Raw genomic sequence first — 23,407 nt, 5'->3', positions numbered from 1 at the left:
TAAACATGGGAGAAAAAAGGGAAAAAAAGGCCTTCTCTTTACGTTGGAATACTTAATGCAATCCAGTACATATATAAGCAGATAGAAGAACGCATACATACATACCAAAATGGGTTGGTGGCATTGGGATTTGCTAAGACTTTGTATTAATGTTTTCTTTTTACTTTGAGTTATGCTATCTTTTCTCTTCCTTTGTTTCTGCCAATTATTAGGGGTCTAGCTAAGCCACCATGCAGAGAAATCGGATCTGATCTTCTGGAAACTTGAGAATAACAGAGGGCAGGAGAGCAAATGTTAATGGTAGGAAGGAAGTGTTTGTCTCCAGTTTGAGGACTCTGACATAACAGGCGTGCAGTAATGTTTGTTGCATAGAAATCAAGAGTAGTTGCCAATACTCGGCAGTAAATTAAATGGTGAGAAAAGCTTGAACTTGTCGGTGTCAGTCAGGGCTGCTCAGTGCATGACATTAGAAAAAACTCTAAATGCATATCACTGCAATGCTAATTATGATAATAGCAACAACATGATCAGTGTTGTTAGACCGCTGAAGAGTTATGATAGAGAAATATTAATGGAGGCTTATTTTTTAACCCAAACAGAAATAACAAATGGTGTTTGGTTGTCCCTTTCACATTTTAAAACTAATTATTACCAACATTTCTTGAAGCAAGATATACCAAAGGAATTTCCTCACTCTTTCTCTTTCATAATTCTTGCCTCCTCCAGGCTTTCCAGCGACCTTCAAAACTCCCATACCACTTATCCACACCCCCTTCTTCCTCAGTTCACCTCCCAATAAAACAGCCCCTGGGGAATCACTTTTAAGTGGTGTGATATAGAGTGCTTTCGATAGAAAGATGTATTTCTCTCCTCAGGGAGAAAAGGAATATTGAAATGATAACTGCCCCCTCTACCCTTACCCTCAACCTTCCGGAACATTCACTGCTATGCATTCCTCGAATCACACCTACCTCTACAGGCATTTGGCCACACAAGTGTACTGAAACCTTCACAACCAGGCTTCAAACCCTGCACACGTGTGTCTCCAAATTTTGTTCCAGTGTAAACTTGATCTTTGCTCAAACTGAGCAGTCACACCATTAGTACAGTGTCTGTCAATTAGGACATTGTCTATTCTAATCATGAACTGAAGCCAGTTGTAGGAAGAGGTGTAGACAATTATAATTTGCTGACTCCAAGAAGATGCCAAAGAAGGGGCCCACCATCAAGCAGGTGCTAAAGAAAAAGCACGTATTTTGTGCACGTTTAGCAACTTTTCTCAGTGAAGATAGAAAAATGCTTGAGCAGACTGTACATTATCTTCGTCGAACAAAAATGCAGAACTAGAAGACTTAAAAAAAAAAAAGTGAAATAATTAAGGTGGCACTTTAATTCCTTCAAGCTCATGAATCCAATCCTTGTACAGCTGACCCTTGAACAACACAAGTTTCAACTCTGGGGATCTGCATATACATGGATTCTTTACAGAACAGTACTGTTGATGTATTTTCTCCTCCTATGCTTTTCTTTTCTTTTTTTTTTTTTTTAAGATTTTATTTATTTACTTGACAGAGAGAAATCACAAGTAGATGGAGAGGCAGGCAGAGAGAGAGAGAGGGAAGCAGGCTCCCTGCTGAGCAGTGAGCCCGATGTGGGCCTCAATTCCAGGACCCTGAGATCATGACCTGAGCCGAAGGCAGCGGCTTAACCCACTGAGCCACCCAGGCGCCCTCCTATGCTTTTCTTAATGACATTTTCTTTTCTCAAGCTTACTTAATTATAAGAATACAGTAAAGAATACAGTATATAACACATATTACATACAAAATATGTGTTAACCAACGATGTAATCACTAAGGCTTCTTAGTGCGCTATTAAGAGTCAAAAGTTGGGGGCGCCTGGGTGGCTCAGTTGCTTAAACATCCAACTCTTGGTTTTGGCTCAGATCATGAACTCAGGGTCATGAGATCAAGCCCTGAGGGGCTCTGAGCTCAGTGTGGAATCTGCTCAAAGATTTTCTCCCTCTGCCCCTCCCCCACTCATGCACTTGATTTCTCTCTCTCTCTCTCTCTCTCTCTAGCAAATAAATAAATAAATCTTTTAAAAAGTTATACTTGGATTTTTGACAGTGGGGGAGTCAGTGCCCCAACCCTTGAGTTGTTCAAGGGTTGACTGTGTTTGAAAGTCCTATGAAATTTAGAAATTTGCATTTTATATGTGGTCTCTAGATGAGCTCCCTCCCACCCAGTCCTCTTACTATTGATATAGACAATTTGATTCACTCTGGACTTTAAGGGAGATAGGAGTAGAGTCTCTCAAAAGAAATTTTATTAGGCGTACCTGCTGGACAGGCTCAGTCAGAATAGCATGCAACTCCTGATCTTGGGTTGTGAATTTGAGCCCCACATTGGGTGTAGAGTACTTATTCACTTAAGTTAAAAAAAATAAATAAATAAAAATCAAAACCCTAAAAAAAGGATTTTACTAAGAAATTGAGAAAGAGGAGACAGACTAGAATGTCCTGTATGCATATATATACACATATGTTTAGTACTTACTATCAATTACATTTATGTGTGTATAAATATATCTGTATACATGATGTGGGAGCTCTGATACTAAAAGTGTCCATTATTATAAATTAACATTATTTCTGAGTGGAGGAGACAGGAAATTACAAAGTAAACAAAAACCTGTTTTGAATGAAAATGCAGCGGAGTGGGGTGCCTGGGTGGCTCAGAGGGTGAAGGCTTTGCCTTCGGCTTGGGTCATGATCTCAGTGTCCTGGGATCGAGCCCCGCACTGGGCTCTCTGCTCAGCAGGGAGCCTGCTTCCTCCTCTCTCTCTCTGTCTGCCTCTCTGCCTACTCATAATCTGTCTGTCAAATAAATAAATAAAATCTTTTAAAAAAGAAAAGAAAAGAAAAGAAAATGCAGTGGAGTGACTGGAGTGTGATTTCGGACAGTGTGGTCAGTGAGGCCTCGCCGGGACATGACATATGGCTGAGACCTACGTGACGTGAAGGGACAAGGCACATGTGGCTGGAAGATAAAGAACAATGCAAGCCTTAGTCCTCTGGGGCAAGGCATACCGTTTATGCCCACTTTACAGAGGCAAGGTAGACTGAGGGAAACAAGGTGACTTCTCCGAGATTGATAGCTAGGAGGTGACTCACACATCAGATCAGCTGTTCTTCTTAGATTATCATTTCCTCCTCAGCTTACCCACAGTCCTCTCCAGACCTCACCCTTTCCATTGTTCTGTCATTTGCTACTGTCTTCTCCACCCCTGTCCCCGAGAGACCGAGAGACAGGTCATTCTTCTTTTAAATCTTCCCTACCCTCACAGAAAGAAAACTCCGTGATAGCACTCAGCGCTAACTTGCCTCACACAGGGCTCTACTCCATTCACTCCGCGGCTCTCCCTTCCCACCACCAAGCGCTTGACGGGAAGGGAGGGAATATATCATTTTCCCTCCTTTGCAAACCTGGCAACCAGCACGGCCCTTGACCTAATAAGCAATGTAGAAATGAAGCAAGTAAGACATGTTTGAGGGTGGGAATGAGGAAGGAAGGAAACGAAGGGAGGGAGGAAAATTTTTAGTTCGCGAAGCAGTTCAATTTAGCAAATGAGAGTAAGAGACTGCAGTGAAAAATAAAGGTAACTTCACACAATTTTTAGACTTTTATAGCATCCTCTTATCTTTGCTTCTTCCCTCTTTGAAAGCCAAATGCATTTTCAACTGTCTTCAATGATTCCAGGAAGAAACTCCAGTCCTGGTCTATCAGTAGAGGGGGCAGTGGGAAAGGGAAAGATACTGAAGACTGAATTGGTCCCCTGAAAGGACACTGCCTGGGTGTACTGACTGGGGGTGGAGTCAATGCAAATTCTTATACCTACTTCCTGGAGAGCGGTTGGCTCCAGTGCAGGTGTTTCTTGGGTCCTAAGCTTGAGAGGCAATGGTGAATGGGGTGAATGCGTAAATCATGGAGCTCTTGAGTCAGATTACCTGGCTTTGCCTTTCTTTTCATCTGTTCAGTAGCCATGAGACTCCCTGTTCCCATTTCCATATCCTTTTACTGGGGATGCTCAAGGTGGTGCACTGATCTCCTAGCTCTTGTGAGGATTAAGTGAATATACATAAAGCATTTACACTGGTGCCTGGTGCCTGGCAAGCACCCAGGGTGTGCTAGCTACAAATTTCATACTTTCTAAATAAGTAAATAAAATGATGATAAAAAAAAATTTATTTTGAGGAGAGCATATGTAATGTGGAGAGAAAGCAGGGACACTATGTTTATTATCATCATCCATCACAATCATTGGACACGAAGAGACTATGATAATTTCTGAAAGTTGTAGATAGATTTGTTCATTTCCTCTGCTTCTTCAGCTGCCTCCTACAGCTTTCAGAGGGGCTGATGCCTGAAACTTTCTGTCCTGCCCTTTAAGAAATCATTTATTTGTCAGGGTCCATTTTTCCTTATTGTTTTCATTCATCATAAATCGTGATGGTTACATTTATTGTTGATAAAAGAAACGTTGATCCTTCATCCCTTGATGCCTTAAAGATTGAGTCAACAACAGTAACAACAACAAAGGGTTCTGACTCTATTTTCTTCTTCTCTATGATAATTGCCAGAAGTGGAACCTAAACAATGAATGTTTTTGGCCTTTTTATGGTCCCAAATCCTGAGGTTATTTCTGTGTCCCTATCAAAATTTCAAAGTTACCATGCAAAGATTTTTCTGGGAGCTATAACTGTTTTCAGTTACAAATGTAGGTCCTGGAGGTACAGTTCAGAAAAAGGCAGTAAATCGCAAAACAAAAAAACAAAACAAAACAGCCCATAACTCCCTTTCATGCCTGCAGGAATGACCTTCCATGTGTAGAATGAATGTTTTAAAAATGCAAAGATCTCTCCTTTTCCTGCTAACCTACCACGAAGGACCCAGGAGGGCAGCAGTAGGTTAGAAACCGGGTTTCTGTGCCAAGTCCTGAAGAAAGCCTCTTGTGACAAATGGCCCGGAGGCTTGCTCCCTGCTCTTCCAGCATGCTGGAGCGACTAGCGTAGTTCCACCAGGTATGGCAAAGGTGCCCATGAAATTTGACTTTGGGCCCCAAGACATTTGATCCGCTGCAGACCTCCTCTGCTCTCTTCTATTAGGTGAGCCAGAACCAGAGAGTCTCCTTGGGATTCATGGAGAGTTAGTCTGGGATTTTAACTCTCTCTGGGACGAGGTCTTATTTCCAAACCCTTTCTCAATTTTTTTCGGAGGAGAAATCACATCCTCATCGCGGAAATATTCTCCATTCCTCGAATACAGACACGCATCCACTTCTCTCTCGCCTTGTCTTCTCTCCTCCCTGGCGACAATTTCAAAGAGCCCTTAGTTGGGAAACCCAAAACAGAGCTCCTCGTGGCGTCCCGGCTCACCCCGCGCTCCAGCCGGCGCTGCTCTTCGCTGTCTCCTCCTCACCTCTGGCCACGCCAACTCGCTCCAACTTTGGCTCCCAGGCTCCAGCAGGGGCGCCCTCTGAGCAACCGACTGCGGCGGGCCGAAGCGTCCCCGGCCCCGGGAACCCCGAGCCGCGCTCCCAGAGTCGGGCGGAGTAGACGCGCCAGCGCAGCGCCCGCCCGCCCGCTCCTCTCCGGCCGCCGGAGCTCGCAGCCTCGGGTCCCGGAGCTCCGCCCGGCGCTGTGCGACGCTCGCCCCACCGTCCCTGGCTGCTCGCCTCTGGGACCCGCTTCTCCGGACACCAAGCCCTCTCGACTCCCACCCTCTCCACCTCTCGGGCAGCTCAGCAAAACCCAGTCCCCTCCACTACACACGCCTCCGAGGGCCCTCCCCAGCCCCAGCGCAAGCCCCAGAGAGAAAGCCCAGGCCGGGTCTCCCCAGCTAGACCGGCCGCCGAAGGTCTCCACCACCACCGCCAGCCGCCCCAATTCACGCTCATTCATATTCATCATTCTCATTCTCTCTCTCCCTCTGCCTCTCGCTCTCCAAAGACTCCTAACAAGACTGGCTGAGCCTCCTCAGCGGCACTCCCTTTCATTCATCGCCTCCCAACACACACACACACACACACACACACACACACACACACACACACACCCCAACCCAGACAGCCCACTCCACTTTTCAGACGCCCACCTCCTCATACTCCCCTCCCCTAAACAGACTTCCACCCACTCACCATCTGTAGCCTCCCTTCCGCCCCCCGCCCCGCCCGCCCGGCTCCCCCTCCCCAAGAAGCAGACCTGCACAGTGGGAGGCAGGGACCCCGCCAGACGCTCGGGTCGAGCGCGCCGGACCGACCTCTGCCCGCCGGGGAAACTAACAAAGGCGGTGCGCCAGCCCAGACTCCAAGAGCCGCGAGCGGAGGCCGCGGGCCGGGCAAGCGCCGGGCGGGGGCTGCTCCGGAGTCGGGAGCCGCGGCGCCGGAGGACGCAGATCTCTCCCCGCGCGCGCCGCTCGGACGCCGCCGGCACCATGGGCTGCTGCACCGGGCGCTGCTCGCTCATCTGCCTCTGCGCGCTGCAGCTGGTGAGTGCCCCGCGCGCCCCCGTCCCGGGACCGGCGCCTGCCCTGGGACCGGCCTCCCCGGCCCCTCTCAGCGGACCCTCGGACCCGCACCTCCTGGCGCCGGGTGGCGTGTGAGCTCGGAGCTCGCGGGGGCTCCCGCCTCCCCGCCGCCTGGACTCGCACTGCCCTCCCGCCCCCGGCGCTCAGCCGGTTGCCCTTGCCTGGCGGGAGGGCGCGGTCTCTCCCTCTTGGCCCCGCGCTCGGGGGGTCACCGCGCACCCTGCGGGCGTCGCCTTGGAGGTCCGGGGGCCGCTGCGGCGGTGCGGGAGAGTGAGCGATTTCCCCGCACCGCCCCCCCCCCCCGCACCCCACCCCCGGTTGGACCGCTGGCTTTAGCACCCTCCGCATTCCTGCCGAAGTTTCCCCGGGGCTTGTGGGCTTTCTTCTCGGGATGATTTCCAGTAACGTTGTTTAATTAGAAGGTGCTTGCGAGTGCTCAGGCTCTGAGCAGACAGAAACCGCTTTAACTCTTAGAGTTAAGACTAGGGTGAGTCTTACCTTCAGCAGTTTGAAAGGTGGTGCTTGAGGAGTCTTGGATCTCCAGGGAGGAGGTCTGGCTGTGTGGTTTTTAAACAGAGTATTTCAGCCCCTGCGCTATCAATTTCCTTTTAGATTTTGTTGAAATGTTGCTGGTTCAGACAGCGACAGACTGACAGTTGTCATCAGGGAGAGAACAGAGTGGAAGGCTCCATTGGCAGGGTGGCTTGCGGAGGGAGAGCCTGTACTGGGAGGTGAGAGATCCAGAGTGAAGGGGAAAAAGGCTTTCATTTTAGTGTGTGTGGGGGGGATTGCTTTTCTAATATATGTCCTATAGGGACCTGGATCTGTGGTCTGTTCCATTGTCACTTGAGGTCAACACTACAGACCCATCGTGTCAGACTTGTGTGTGTGAAAGATTCATAGACATCTTCTCCTTTTACACTTAAATTCCGTACATGCTTGGCTAAGCTTTCTTCAAAGTGTTGTTTTTTAAAGTCACAAACATTAACTAGTGTATTTTGACTAGCAAGGGGAAAAGCTTTTCAGTGAACTTTACTGAGTAATGTCAACCCTTGCAGGACTCATTAACTGAGAGATGAAATAATGCTCTTTCTTCCGTAGTTAGCCCTTGTTCCCATGAATGTATTAAAAGGTTTTACTTTTCTTTTGCCTCAGTGTTCCACTCTTTCATTAAAACCTCACTTTAGACCTGTTCTTCATTGTTTACATAATAGGTGCATGATTTATGTATTTATAGACTTGCAATCAGGGGCAAGTTTTCTTTATGTCTATAGGCTAGTCCCTTCTGTCCTGTTGAGGACATATTATACAAGAGGAGTTTCCTGAAAAATAACTTTAAAAATCACCTGTACATGAATGTTTTCTTTCACTAAGGAAAGAAGGTCTTTGGATAATTTACACTTCGGTTCTTAGAAATGAACATGGCTTATAAATTGGAAAAAACTGAATGAATATTTAGTCAACTCTTGACTATGCAAGATTATCATTAGGCACCCTGGACTGGATAATGTATAATGGCATAATTCTTTCTGTTGTACATGCAAATAACACGTAAGGGTTTTTGATGCAGTGGATTTATCAATACAATTATGATTTCCTTAGTTGGTGGTATAATACATGTGATGATGGTATGTTTGGGTTTCATCTATCAGCCTGGAATGCCTCCCCTTTTCACATACACCATCTCAACTGGTACAAATGCAAATGACTCTTTAAAACTTACCTCATAATTCTATCTTCTCAGTGAAGTGCTCTCTGGTGCTCCAGGTAAAAACATTCACTTCTTTTCCTCGAGTTGCATAGCACTTTGCTTTTTTCTCTGTTGGATCACATTTCATCTTCTATCATTTGATTTGCCTCTCTCATCTCTAGACTGTAAGCAACCTGAGGAGAAGGATTAAACATTATTCATCGTTGCAAAACTTGAGAATTCTTAAGAGAGCTCATATTAGGAGCTGAAATGTATTTGTTGAATGTTTGATAATAATTAACATTTGTAATCCACACAGGGTTTTAGCAGAAGCTGTTTTATTTTACTCCTAAAATTATCCTTTGAGGAAGACACTCATATCACTAGGTGGCAGATAAGGAAGATGATACTCAGAGTTAAACAACTTTTCCAAATCAATAGTTTTCTCATGGTAGACAGGTATGATGGTAAACCTTTAATAATTGGGTCTCAAACAAAACAAGTATGTGTTATATTACATACATTATTACATTATGATATTGTATAATACATTATGTAGAGTGTATTTAAAGAATGTGTAGCATTCACTTGACTAATATTACTATGTCTACTAATATATGTAATGTTCTTTATCATAAATTTTATATAGCCAGTTTAATGCTGCAGATCTTTTTGTTGAATTTGGTTAACACTTGGTTCTGTAGTTCTGATATGAATGATGGATGATGTCTTTATTTACTTTGAGGAGTAATAGGAAAGTGAAACAAGGAAGCCAGTATTGGAATTTCACTCCATCAGTGATGTGATGTTGGTTCACAACCTCAGAAACCTCTGGGGTGAAATTCAGAACTGGCCCTATCTAGAGAAAGGAGGAGAGACTGAAGGAAGAGGCAGGCCACTCCAGATTGGTAGGTGGTAGATTTCATAAGCAAGGTAACTTACACATGAAGTTGCTACAAGATGAGTAGGTCATTGCCCCACCTTCTAGAACTTAACAGAGTCCTTCACTGGGATCACTCAGGTATATCATCTGGATGGTCTGAATAGCACACTGCTTTCTCAAGGCTGTGTCCTTGAAACGACACCAACAGTGGGCAAGATGTATATTCCAACAATAGCAGAATATAGTAAGGAGGCTTGTATAGTCCTGGTCCAGCTCAAGGGTCAATTGGCAGTCACGTCCTCTCAATGACCTCCTTCTTCATCAGATTTCTTTGCTGAGTTGGGTAATCATTTCACATGCTGGAAAATTTCCTCAGTTTTTTTTTGTGTGCTATTGACAGGATAATGACATGGCACGTTTTAGGTTTAATGTATGTTACTAGAAAACATTCTCCATGGCCTTCTGAAGCCTAGATCATCAACAGAACAGAGTTACACCCTGATTTTTAGCATTTGCCAATTTCTTTGGTGTAAATATTCCCACCTTGGCCAGTTTTAGGTACACCATTACATAGTATTTCTAGCATACAGATAAAATAGGCATAAATAACCTCAAAAGCATGGTGAAACTAAGACAGTAAAATTGGAAGGGATATGTTTTAAATATTTAGTACCTCTGTTTTAATATTATTTACTTAAATTTAAGTTTATATAATTTAATTTTAATAATTGCTCTAATTTAATAACTGGCTCACAAAATCGTAAAAATGTAACTGACTCTGAGCAGGTATAAGCCAACTCCAACATGCCACTGGGTAAAACCAGTAAAAACTGGGTAAGAAGATCTAGTGTTCTTTCCACTGAAACCAGCTGTCATTTTTTTCCCTTTCATGTTTTTTTTTTTTTTTTTTTCCTGCTCCCACCAACTGTTGGAAGTTGGAGGTTATGAAGCAGTAAATAAGAGTGGGTGTTGAGAGGGGAATGGCATGTGGAGAACACATTTGCTGAAAAGAATCTGCATGCTAATGACTAAGGGTAACTATGCAGGTCATTAAAAGATGGCACATTAACTCTTTCTAAAAGTTAAAGAAACAAGGGAAGGTTTTTATTATCTCATTCGCATTTCCTCCACACCCTGCTCTGGAGTGAAACATCAGGCTGGGAATAGGAATTGGAGAGAACTCATTTTTAGGCTTGTGTATTTGTGAGCTTTGCTTTGCAAAAATCTCGGTCTTTCTACTTTCTTTCTCTTGGTCATTTCCCATCCTTACATTTTCCCCATGCTTCTACCCCTAAGCAAATTTGTGTATTTGCCCCAGATTTTACATTCCTGTTCTTAATTCTACTAAATGAATTTACAGAGGAATTGAGAAGCCTGAATGCGCATCCATAGAAAACTGTGCCAAGCAATCCTTTCTGAAAAAGCCATTCACCACTGTGTAATGGATTCATCGGGTCACCTAAGGACTTTTAAATATATATTTTTGTAAGGATACTTTTCATTTTCCTTGTTTTCAAATAATGTGTATTCTATGGTCATGTATGTGTAATCTAGAAATAAAAAGGAATACCTGATCATTGGCTTTTAGTAAATCATTTTTAGTCACCACATTTAAAGAAGTCTTAATTGCATTTTTTTAAAGTCTAAAATTGACTCCACACGCCACAGAGCCATCTTCTTATAGGGGCCCCACTGACCTGTTGAACTTACTAGGTTGGCAGAGATTGTTTCCGCAGAGCTTAAGACATTTTCTTCATATCACAGAGGAGACTTGAAGACACATTCGACAGAACTTTTGTCCCTGGTTGTTGTATGATTAGAGGAGATTTATTGCGTCACTTTATGGAAAGGTGACAGCCATATGCCTTTTAGACCTAATTAATAATCAGCAGAACAAAATTGGAAACTTTTGCTTTACAGACCTATAGTAACAGAAACCTTTAGACAATGTATAGAAAACACACAGCTTTGATCACATTCATAGTCTGTATGTTTTTATTTTAGAGACCATCCTTTCACATTAAAGAAAACTAGTGTTGTTTTTTTCCCTCACAGGGAAAACCAAGTTAACTTTCTCTCCATACCACATTCAAGCTATCTTATCACCACCTGTGACCCAGTCATGCTGAGGTAAAATGTGTTGAGAGGTGTCTGAATGATGATGGTGTCCTTCTGGTAACATGTTTTAAACTTAGTTTTATGAAATGTAGCACTCATCTGGACGACATATTTGGCAGTGGATGCAGAGATACATTTATTTTGCTATGTAGATATACTGATACTTTTGCTTTAATATGTTTTTCATTTTATCAGCTCTTTCTTTTCTCCTGTGAAATATAATCCTTAATCATTTAGTTTCCATTCCTCCTCTTTATGGAAAAACTCTGGTTCATTTTATGAAACTGAGGAACAGTTAAGGAAATGAAATTATGCTTAGTAACGAGACTGGTGTTATACCATGGTTGCCATTGAAATCCTTAAAATATTCTGCATTAGCAATTTTTTTTTAACAAATCCAGATCCATTTATAGCTTTCTTATTATCTTGTTATTTAAGTATGCATTCGAAGTATTGGATTTGCTTGGGAAATAGTCTATTCTTATGGTGTTGTTATAGGTTGATTTGTGTGTCCTACCTCCCCACCCCCTGCTTCCCAATTTTTATTTTGAAGTCTTCATCTCTGGTAATTTAGAATCTGATCTTATTTGTAAAAAGGATGATTGCTGATGTACTTAGTTAGATGAGGTCATATTGGAATAGGGTGGGCTCCTAATCCGAATGACTGGTGTCCTTATATAAAGAGGAAACTTGGACACGGGTATGCACGGAGGACGAATGCCATATGATGAGGAATGCAGAGGTTAAGGTAATGTTTCTACAAGCCAAAGTTTGCCAGAGAAGCACCAGGAGCTAGGACAGAAGCATGGAACCGATTCTCTCTCCTGACCCTCAGAAGAAAACAATCCTGCCAAAACCCTGTTAGTCTAGCCTGCAGATATCCAGCCTCCAGAACTGTGAGACCACATAATTTCTGGGGTTTAAGCCACTCAGTGGCTTTTGTATTATGATAGCCTTAGCCAACGAATACTAATCTTTTATTTTTATTCTTTTATTTTCTTAGGACACTAATCTTATATTTCTTTGCGTTTATCTCTTTGTGTATGTGCTAATTCTTTTAATGGACCTTAAGTGCACAAAGGGCAAAGACTTTGATTTACTCACGGGATCTTTCACTCTACCCTACAAAGGGTAAGCACTCAGTATATATTTGGAGAATAAATGAATACATAGATGAATACTAAACTTTATTGAATTTTTTTAATGTGCCAGACATTATTCTAGGTACTTTATGTCTATGAAATCATATCGCTCTCACCACCACTCATTTTAGAGATTGAGAAATTAAGGCAAAGAGAGTTTGAGTAACATGCCCAGAACCATACAGCTGGAACCAGTGTTCAGATTCGAGTCTACACTCTCTTTACTTTGTTCTATGCTTCTTGGACCTGAAATAATCAACAACATTGAACAAATATTCAGAGTCCCTAAGCAGGGGGCATACTGGTGTGAATTATATCTGAGGGCTGAAGGGCTGTCAATAAATATGTAAACAAAGATTAAGTACTCACAGATGTTGTCCCGTGTCATTAAGGAGATGAAAAGTGTTCTTAGATGGGGTGGTCAGGACGACTTCCCAGAATCTGGAAGCTGAGTCTGAACGAATGACCAGGAGTCGGTCATGCCTCTCTTCACATGACGACTCTTGGTCATTCTCAGCAGAGGAAACCGAATGGTCAGAGTTGCCAGTTTTAAAAGAGCATAGTGTGTTCCTAGGTGCACAGGAGTTCAGTGTGGCTAGGGTGCAGTGGGAGAGACTGTGTGCTGTGAGCTGGTGTTGGCCACGTGCTTTGACACCTGACTTTGTTTAAGGAGCAATATGGAGCCATTGGAGCACTGTATTTTTTTTTTTTAAGGAATTTTTATTTATTTGTTTGTCAGAGAGAGAGAGAGTTCGTTCAAGCAGGGGCAGCAGCAGGCAGGGGCTCCCCGCCAAGCAGAGAGCCCTACACCGGACTCGATCCAAGGACTCCAGGATCATGACTCGAGCTGAAAGCAGCCGCTTAACCCACTGAGCCACGCAGGTGCCCCCATTGGAGCATTTTAAACAAAGTCGTGCCATCATCTGACTTACATTTCAAAATACCCTCACTTCTCAGTAGAGAACAGATTAGAGGGAAACCAGAGGAAACGGGAGAGAGGATGCTCTTCGTTATTCTGAGCAAGAGATAATGCAAGTCAGGCACATGTCATAACAGCACAGATGGGGAGAGGATGGACTTGAGACATGATTTAGGAGGTGGGACGCCTAGGACTTGCTGATCTACACATCTTGTATAACAGAATATAACTGGTGCTTTTCACTGAGAGTGCGAGAATTGGGTGTTGTGGGGGTGAAGGTGGAGCAGGAGTGTTTGCCTGGAAGCATGAAGGTTCTGTTGGAGACACTTTGGGATTCTGATACCTAAGGCCGAGTACCTGTAAGGTTTATGAGCTTGGAACTCAGAGGGAAAGACTGGACTAAATATTCAGAATTGAGGCTTATGAGCAACACTGGTCTTTAAAGCCCTGGATGAAATCACTCAGAAAGAGAGAGAGCGTAAGTGCTCCAACATGGAAATATTTGTCTATACTTGTCTTACTTTATTCTTCATAAAATGTCAGTGCTATTGATTTTTTTTTTTGGAATTTTCCCCAATTTTAATCAAATCATTTTCGTTCTGGTCACTTCCATGTTGGTTTTTCTTTTGCCTAGTTTGTTTGTTTTGTTTTGTTTTCCCCTAAAAGGGTAATCCATATCATAAGATTTTGAGAAATAAATTATTTTCTTTCCCCAGAACTTCATTAGTACTTTCTACTTAAAAACAAAAATTACTTTCTTCATCTTTTCCACCATTCTGCTACAAATTTTACAATGTATATTTTGGGATTCTAGGAAAAATTTGGACAATTACCTTGATTACATAAGGAAGACTTTCAAATACTTTCAATATAAGCAATTCTGACAATATTACTTGAACTTTGGGTATTAGAGACAAAATGCACATTAATATAAACTTTGCAGAGTTTCTTTGCAAGAGTTTGCACACATGAGCAGAAGAAAGAACAGATCTATATATGTATATTTGGACCATTTTCTTAAGCATTTGTTTTTTTTTATCAGGTGAAGTATGTTTTGCCTAAAATAGCAGGATTCAATTGTTACTTAGTAACAATGACTTATTAAAGATAAAAACAAAAGCCAGAACAGAAAACACAGAATTTGAGGGCTTTTAAAGCAAGATGATAAACAAGTAGAAGAATGTCCCTTCCTTTCTCCCAAGGTCCCAGTGTCCAAATGAAACAATAATAGTGCTAGGAAGAAAAAAAAAAAAAAATGGAGCCAACAGATGACCAGCACAATGGAAGAGTCCAGGAAGAAAGGAAGCAGAATGTATTTGAGAGAGCCGAGCCTTAATCTAAGGTTGTGTGCTTTGTGCGCTGTGTTGAGCTGTGTTCTGCTTGCTTCAAGGGGAGCCCTGACATGGGGCTGCAGAATTGGCTGCCTTTTAGTTTGGTATTTTTTACAGTTAGCTGCCTAATGTCATTGTGGAGGTGATATGGAATAGGAGAATAAATATATTAATTGTTTCGAAAGGAAAGCTCATTAATGGGTAGCTTTTTAGGACTTTTTGGTAGTTCAGACAACAAGAAGACGAAAAAGACAACGGAAATGATTATTTTTAATTGCTCATTTTGATTTTCTTGTAATACTTCTCATGTCACACTTGGAGGTGATTTTAATATTAAAAAGTGAGATTTTTCAAACATCATTTTGGAGGTGTTCTAAATGTCAGTTTTAGGGAGACTATTTAGCAAAAACTTGATAACGTTCGAGTGGACCTTCTTTCTTTCGAGTGGACCTTCTTTCTTAGGTACCTCAAAAATTCATGCTTGCTAAGTCCCCATTAACACTAATTGATATTAAGTGTGTGGATCTTCATGCATTTACAACAGAATATAACATTAGACTAAAAGATAACACTTTATCAATGATTAGTATTCACAATGCCAGTTAAAATGTAGTACAAGCAAATGACACATCACACAAACTCATTTACATTTTTAATTTGGTACATTTTACAAGCATACTCAAATAAAATAGGACACAGGCCCTTTGATAGAACATTTTTATTGTACGGTCTAGGTAGAGAATTGGAGAAGAGATATTTTAAGATGGGCATAAATAATTCTTGTGAAAGCATTGCATCTTACTTGATGCCATAGGAAAGGTGAAACTTTTGAACAAGTGGATTGTTGTGTTTGCTGCCGGTGAGAGAATCCCCAGTTCCTTGATTTGGAGGAAAAGCGTCTGTCTATTGAGAAAGAGATACAAGAGTGAAGGCCAGTGGGCAACAGGGGTTGGGAAGCAGGGCAAGATCATGGCAGTGTTAATGATCTTGTTCTTTTTTTTCTGGTGTTTTTTTTTTTTTTCCTTTTCTGCATAGAGGAGTATTCTTTGGAATGGTTTAACTGATTAATTGTATTTCAGAATTATAAAGTAGAATTAAGTGTTTGAGTTTCTTCTCTCCACTCTCTTCATGGGTACGTGCATTATGAATGCTTTCCTACAGATGCCCAGTTCCTTTATTAACAAGAGGTATTGGAATAGGATTTTCTATCAGATTCTCGTAAGAGATATGAGGTCAATGGATGTGATGATAAGTCGTAAATCTGTTTCTGACGGTTTCTTTCGATTCCAGTAATTAGAGACTTGGCTCTACTTTGCTATTGATTAATATGTAGTATAATAAGTGCTTGCATGTGGGAAGCCCTGGGCGATAGAGGTTGATTGGTTAAATCGGTTAATTAAGGTACAAAGAAGAATACTCTACACTCATATGTTTCCTGTACTGATAACTAGCTATAAGTGAGCATAATTAAGATAACGGGAAATAGAAAATCCTCGTTAATGGCAACTCTTTATCAATTTGTATTTAAAATATAAATTCTTGATGAGGGAGCTCTTGTAAGTGATAGTTTAAGAAAGGTAGTGCATCTTAGATTTGTGGGGTGCTTAAGAAATTAATCTAGAACTGTCTTTAGCACCATGGCAGGACTATGCATGATTCTTCAACACTGAAGACTCTCTTATTGGTTCTAAAATATCTCTGAGAATGGAAATTTTTGCTATTAGCAAAGTCATCCTTATGTTTTTTCTTTTGTTTTCCTCAAAGATTTTATTTATTTATTTGACAGGGAGTGAGCAGGAGAAGAGGGAAGGGGCAGAGAGGGAGAAGCAGGCTCCCCGCTGAGCAGGGAGTCCCAAGTGGACTTGATCCCAGGACCCTGAGATCACATTCTGGGAGCCTCAGGTCACAACCGGAGCCGAAGGCAGATGTTTAACTGACTGAGCCACCCAGGCACTCCTGTGTTTAAATTGAATTTCTCGGGCTTTGATTTCTAATTTCTCTTCTATACACATCCCTTTTATATGGATGAGGAAGAGCGGGTGGAGAGAGTGAGGTCCTGGAGCTGGCTTGTACCAGCTGGGGAGAGTTCGCGGTTACATTTCTAGAAATTCTGTGAGTCGGTTGTTAAACCCAGCCTTCATTAAAAATTAATTGTATACATTTTAAATTAAATTAAAAACTCAACCCTTCCTGGTTATTTTACTGCATCGTACCGTGAACTGTGCTATCTATTGTGTCCATAAGATAGAACATTCTATAGAGCAGGGTGCTGTTGACCTTCTCTTTCCAACTCCGCATCTAGTGAGATCATATTGGTAACTAAAAATCTATTATGGTGGAAGTATTTACATCAAGAAAATACACAAACAAAACAACTCAGGCCCTCCCGCCACCCCTCAGAGGCAGATATTAAACATTTACCAGCATGCTACGGGGCCGGGGCTTTCCTCAGAAGAAAGCCAGTTTTCTTGTCCAAGGAGGGTCTGATTTATACGCCCTTAATGTAACTAATTAATGCATGAATACAAAGTATATTTCCTAGCCTAAATGTTTTATTTATTGCTTTGAGTGCATCTGTAAAATTGTTTAAACATAATGGAGGAGTTTTTATTTTCAGAAGTTCCAATATTAACTGCTTTCATATAATAGCTCTCAGACCTCCCTGTACATTGTAGTTGGTAACTGATTTGTGACTACAGGATCCAGAATTGATAATAATTCCTGAATTTCATTTCTGGGTGACCGACTGTGCTCTAGAATCTCTCACTACAAGGGAAAGCTGTTTCTCCCTCGTGCGTATTAATCAATTCCCATGAGTGCTGGAGGACTTACTCCAGTGCCCAGCTTGGCCACCTGGTTGTGTTAGTGGTTCTAATTAGCTCCTTCCACAGGGATGCCAACTAATCAATGGCAAAAAGATCAGAATACCTCCTTGCATCACATGTGGTTCTTCTAGGCTTCGGATGGGCTTCAGTTTTCTGTTCTCACACTGAAAATCCTCAATGTCGTTCCTGAAGGAGGCTCTCGGAAGGAGATTCATTTGAAAACACACTGAAAGATACTTATTGTATTTACTTACTAAAAGTTATTTTTTGAAAAGTAAGCATTGTCACAAATTGGAATAAAATCTTATGGCTCCTCAGTTGCCTTGTTTCATTCTTTGAACATCTCTGTAGGCAGATAATTAATATAGTCCCATTTCCAGATGAGCAAACTGAAATACAGAGAAATGAAGGAGTATATGAAATTGTTAAGATATGGCTTAAGCCATCAGAAATGTAGGAATGTGGGTAGCAAAATTCTATGTGTGTTACTTTATGACTGGATTAAAAGAGTCATTTTTTTCTGGGCTCAGGCCAAACCTGCTGGAAAGACTAATTATTTAAGCAAGCAATTTCTTTACATGAAAGATAATTTTAAAAATGTGATCCAGGTGATTTAAGTAATAAGAAGAGACACTGTAACTCTTTGAAACAGCTTTTATATCCCTTCTGCTTCTGTTAGTAGAAGGTAGCTTCCTCATGATTGATAACTATATTTGGAGTCCCTCGGGAGGCACCCCATTTTATCCTAAAACAAAAGAATGAAATGCAAGTGTTCTGCCAACCAGATACTCCACAATTTTTGCATGCTCTATTTTCTTCAACAGATAAACCGCTTCTGAAATGCTTTCACTGTCCAGATATAACTTTCTTATACCATCGAGACTTCTACTCCCAAATATCCTTTCTCTCCGTGAGAGTTTAAGACATATATATATATATATATATATATATATATATATATATTTTTTTTTTTTTTTTTTTTTTTTTTTTTTTTCCTCTTGATGGGAAACAACTTCTTGGCCTTGGAGTGTATGACTGTCAAAGATGGGAATGTTACAGTCACACCACTGTCTGAGAGTCCTAAATACAGAGCCAATTAGAGAATCATTAGGTGAAGCCTCTGAACAATTAGGAAGCCTGCAAAGATCCTCTCACCGTCTTTTCAGCTGAACAGAGAGCTGTGGTTGGAAATACAGATGGAGTCGTCCCCGGGGATCTGTCCTTCACACACATGGTTCTGTTGACGCATTTCACAAGTAGGAGACTTAACGTTTTGTAACATTTCATGGACTACATCACGCAAAGGAACATTGCTCATCTATTTTTAATATGTTTGTTTGACTAGTCCTAAAGTATCTGTATACATACTTTTTAACTCCTTCTCCACTGATTATATTTTTATTGGAGGGCAGAGGTTTGGGGGAGTTTTTTAAAGATAGAAGTGGTAGTTTGATTTTCTTTTGACACAATACAAAGTACAGAATGCCGATTTCCTTCATATACTTTTCGATGACAAACCCACTTGATAGTTGAAAAAAATATGAATGGGGCCAAATTTAAGATGCTTTGTTTTTGTCCTATTATATTGAGGAAATAATATGATTCTCCTATTTTAGAGGAACATATCAAAACTGATGAGATAATTATTTTTAAAAATTTTCAGACATCTGAACTTTATATTTAATATTTATTTATTTATTTAAAGATTTAAAAAATTTATTTGACAGAGAGAAAGAGGGAGAGAGAGACCATGAGAGAGAGAACACAAGCACAGGGAGTGGGAGAGGGAGAAGAAGGCTTTCTGCTGAGCAGGGAGCCCATGTGGGGCTCAATTCTAGGACCCTGGGATCATGACCTGAACCAAAGGCAGACGCTTAACGATGGAGCCACACAGGCACCCCTGTATTTATTATATTTTTAGTCATTATAAAATTTGATTCAATTAAAACATTTGAAATGTTGATTAATGGCCATTCTACCAAGGAAAGTTTGAAATGCCCATAGGGAATGGTAGTTAAAGCTCTTTTCTAAAAAGCAATACACTTCTTTGGTTACTCTGTATTTTTCATTATATTTAATTACGAGGTAATCTGAAATTTAGATTTGAGTCAGGCAACACCTGCCATGCCTATGTGCTTTCTGTGACTCAAAGCGAAAGGAAAAGCAGTGGAGAACACTTATCCCGCAGGCATCAGATTTGTGGTAATGGATGGTTAGCTGCCGCGTAGCCATGATTTTCTTCAGGGAGGTCTGGAGCCCTGGAGGTTGACCTCATAGGGGCAATCACAACTAGGTGGTAGGATTAACGCTGTAAGAACAACATTTAATGTGATATAATTTACCCCAAGATAGCAGCAGAGTCAGATGACATTAGAAGGATGTTGTCCAGATTGAACTAAATGTGAGTTAAATGATAGTGCAGTAAATCATGGCAAATTTTATCAGCTTTATCTATGTAAGCCTAAGGACTAAAATCATTGAACATTTCTGGGAGTGTCTGATAATCAGACTTATTTTCTTCTATTACATTCATGCACAGGGGAAGTGGTGCTTTTGGTGGACTAAATAAACTACATATTCATGTATAAAGTCCGTTCTATGCAACAAGCACAATCTGCAAGAAGGTTCTGGAGATAACGATCTTAACAGTAATAAGCTACGAACAAAAGAGGAATGACCATCGAATATTGGAATGCACAAATACAGACATGATATGTAGCCATCCACTCCTGTTGGCATTTATCAGATATGTTTAAAGAAAAGAATGTGATAGTTTCATGTTTTCGTAGTGAAGTACTTTGAGAAATGTACAGTCAATTTTAAAGGGAATGCTAATTCGGAAACAGTTCAGAAGGAAAAATGAAGGAATTCAGATTACTTAGCTTAATGGTAGATTGTTGGAATAACAAGATGCTATTTCAGAACGTTGAAAGGAAAATACCCCCACCCCCCACCCCCACAGCCGTTTTCTGCATCCCTGGAATCCTAGTCCTACTGTGCATATTCTGACTCACCCTAGTTACTGAGCCAGTGTTCACAGAGTCAGTTCACAGTACATATATCATCTTCAGCTTCTCATTGGTTGCCAGTAAGACTTTAACTCATAGACTTCAATATCTTTTTTTTCTTAGAAACAGAAAGAATGGAAGACAATAGTATAGCAAGATTGCTTATTAAAGATGACCTTTCCAAAGGTGCCCCATGTTGCTCCTTACCCATGGGGTTCCTGAGCTTTCTTGGTGGTTCCTAAGTCGGACAACTGATCCCACACATATTATTGGCTTGGGCCTGTTCGTGTAATAAGATGCAATAACTTAGCACTGTATTTAGTTACATCCTTGGCCTGTGCTTTTTGCATCAGTCTTTGACCACCATGAGAAATGCAGACGCGGAAGTTTATACACCAAGTGTCATCACAGACCCACCTCACTCTGCAAATCCCAGCTGCAGCTTGATCTGTTCAGCTATACATTGTGATGATAAAATTGCAACATGACAGTGCCTATGCTACTGCTCCTGTGACCACCGTCTGCTGCTGTCACCCCATGAATTCTCTCCTCTGTTGTATTTTTGTGGATGTGACACTCTTATGGAGACTTTCAGAGGCCACCTGGAACAGTGTTTTATGATCTGGCCTTTTCCATCCATATGGCTGAGAGAGGAGCCATGTGACTTTATCCAGCGTGGTCACTTCCTTGATAAAAGAGAAAAGTGACATCAGAAACTCGTACCTTATGGCAGCACATGGCAGATAAAAACAGGTGCATAAATGGTACCATTACAGAAAACAAGTTTGATGTTAATTTAGGTGTGTAAGTGATCAATTAACTGTCTACTTCTCGAATCATTGTTTAAAATTATCACCCGGACTTTGAGAGTAAATGCACATTTCTTTCTACTACTCCATTTGCTATAGATGTGTGTGTGTGTGTGTGTAAAGCCACAGCAGTGACTGCTCTATAATTACTCTCAGGCAAAATGGCAGGCATGATCAAATTCTTTAAACACTTTTGTCTGAACAATGTGTGTTGTGAAGCTGTGGAAGGAGGTTTTGGAAAATATCTCTATGAAGATTTGAAGAATAGAGTAGATCGGGGCTACTTATTTCTAAAAAGATAGATGCAGCTTATATTTGTCATTTCCCTTAATTGTGATAGATAGGTGTATATATTAAGTACACACGATTTATTATAGAAATTGGTTTATGTGGTAATGGAGGCTGAGAAGTCCCACCATCTGCCATCTGCAAGTTGGAAGACCAGGAAACCTGGTGATATAATTCAGTCTGAGTCTGAAGTCTTCAGAACCACAAGGGCTGATATCCAAAGGCAGGAGAAGATGGATGTCCCAATGCTAAGAGAGCAAGTTCTCCCTTCTGCCCATTTGCTTTACTTGGCCTTCAACAGACTTGCTCAATACCCACCAGCATTCATTCCTGAGGGTGATTTAATTTTTTTTAATTTAATTTCTTTTCAGTGTAACAGAATTCATTGTTTATGCACCACACCCAGTGCTCCATGCAATACGTGCCCTCCATTATACCCACCACCAGGCTTCCCCAACTTCCCATCCCCTGCCCCTTCAATACCCTCAGATTGTTTTTCAGAGTTCATAGTCTCTCATGGTTCATCTCCCTCTCCAATTTCCCTCAACTCCCTTCTCCTCTCCATCTCCCCATGTCCTCTGTGTTATTTCTTAGGCTCCACAAATAAGATAAATCATATGATAACTAACTCTCTCTGTTTGACTTATTTCACTCAGCATAATCTCTTCCAGTCCCATCCATGTTGACACAAAAGTTGAATATTCATCCTTTTTGATGGAGGCATAATATTCCATAGTGTCTATAGATCACATCTTCCTTATCCATTCGTCTGTTGAAGGGCATCTTGGTTCTTTCCACAGTTTGGTGACCGTGGCCATTGCTGCTATGAACATTTGGGTACAGATAGCTTTTCTTTTCACTACATCTGTATCTTTGGGGTAGTGCAATGGCAGGGTCATAGGGAAGCGCTATTTTTAATTTCTTGAGGAATCTCCACACTGTTTTCCAAAGTGGCTGCACCAACTTGCATTCCCACCAACAGTGTAAGAGGGTTCCCCTTTCTCCACATCCTCTCCAACACATGTTGTTTCCTATCTTGCTAATTTTGGCTAATTTTGGTGTAAGGTGATATCTCAATGTGGTTTTAATTTGAATCTCCCTGATGGCTAGTGATGATGAACATTTTTTCATGTGTCTAATAGCCATTTGTATGTCTTCATTGGGGAAGTGTCTGTTCGTGTCTTCTGCCCATTTTTTGACATGATTATCTGTTTTGTGTGTGTTGAATTTGAGAAGTTCTTTCTAGATCCTGGATATCAGCCTTTTGTCTGTACTGTCATTTGCAAATATCTTCTCCCATTCCATGGGTTGTCTCTTTGTTTTGTTGACTGTTTCCTTTGCTGTGCAGAAGGTTTTGATCTCGATGAAGTCCCAAAAGTTCATTTTGGCTTTTGTTTCTTTTGCCTTTGGAGACATACCTTGAAAGAAGTTGCTGTGGCTGATATCGAAGAGGTTATTGCCTATGTTCTCCTCTAGGATTCTGATGGATTCCTGTCTCACGTTGAGGTTTTTTATCCATTTCGAGTTTATCTTTGTGTACTGGGTAAGAGAGTGGTCGAGTTTCATTCTTCTAAATATAGCTGTCCAATTTTCCCAGCCACTTCCATCCAAAATCTATGGGATACAGCAAAGGTGGTCTTAAGGAGGAAATACATAGCCATCCAAGCCTCCCTCAAAAAAATTGAAAAATCCAGAATACACCAGCTGTCTCTACACCTTAAAGAACCGGAGAATCAACAACAAATTAAGCCAACTCCACACACAAGAAGGGAAATAATCAAGATTAGAGCAGAGATCAATAGGATAG

At 41.3% G+C, this 23,407-nt stretch overlaps 1 protein-coding gene across 3 annotated transcripts in view; it reads left to right on the top strand.

Moving 5' to 3' along the window:
* Positions 1–5,351: 5,351 nt before the first annotated feature.
* NKAIN3 (sodium/potassium transporting ATPase interacting 3) overlaps positions 5,352–23,407 on the top strand; it is a 622,933-nt gene continuing 604,877 nt past the window's right edge. For all 3 annotated transcript variants that reach the window (XM_082721220.1, XM_082721219.1, XM_082721218.1), the window contains exon 1: positions 5,352–6,548. In XM_082721220.1, coding sequence (XP_082577346.1) covers positions 6,495–6,548 — 54 coding nt within the window. In that variant the 5' untranslated portion in view covers positions 5,352–6,494. The remainder of the gene's footprint in view (positions 6,549–23,407) is intronic.

The sequence above is a fragment of the Mustela nivalis genome (genome assembly GCF_964662115.1).
Source record: "Mustela nivalis genome assembly, chromosome: 2".
Lineage (NCBI taxonomy): Eukaryota > Metazoa > Chordata > Mammalia > Carnivora > Mustelidae > Mustela > Mustela nivalis.
Note: the sequence above shows the minus strand (reverse complement) of the source record. Positions and strands in the feature narration are given on the sequence as shown.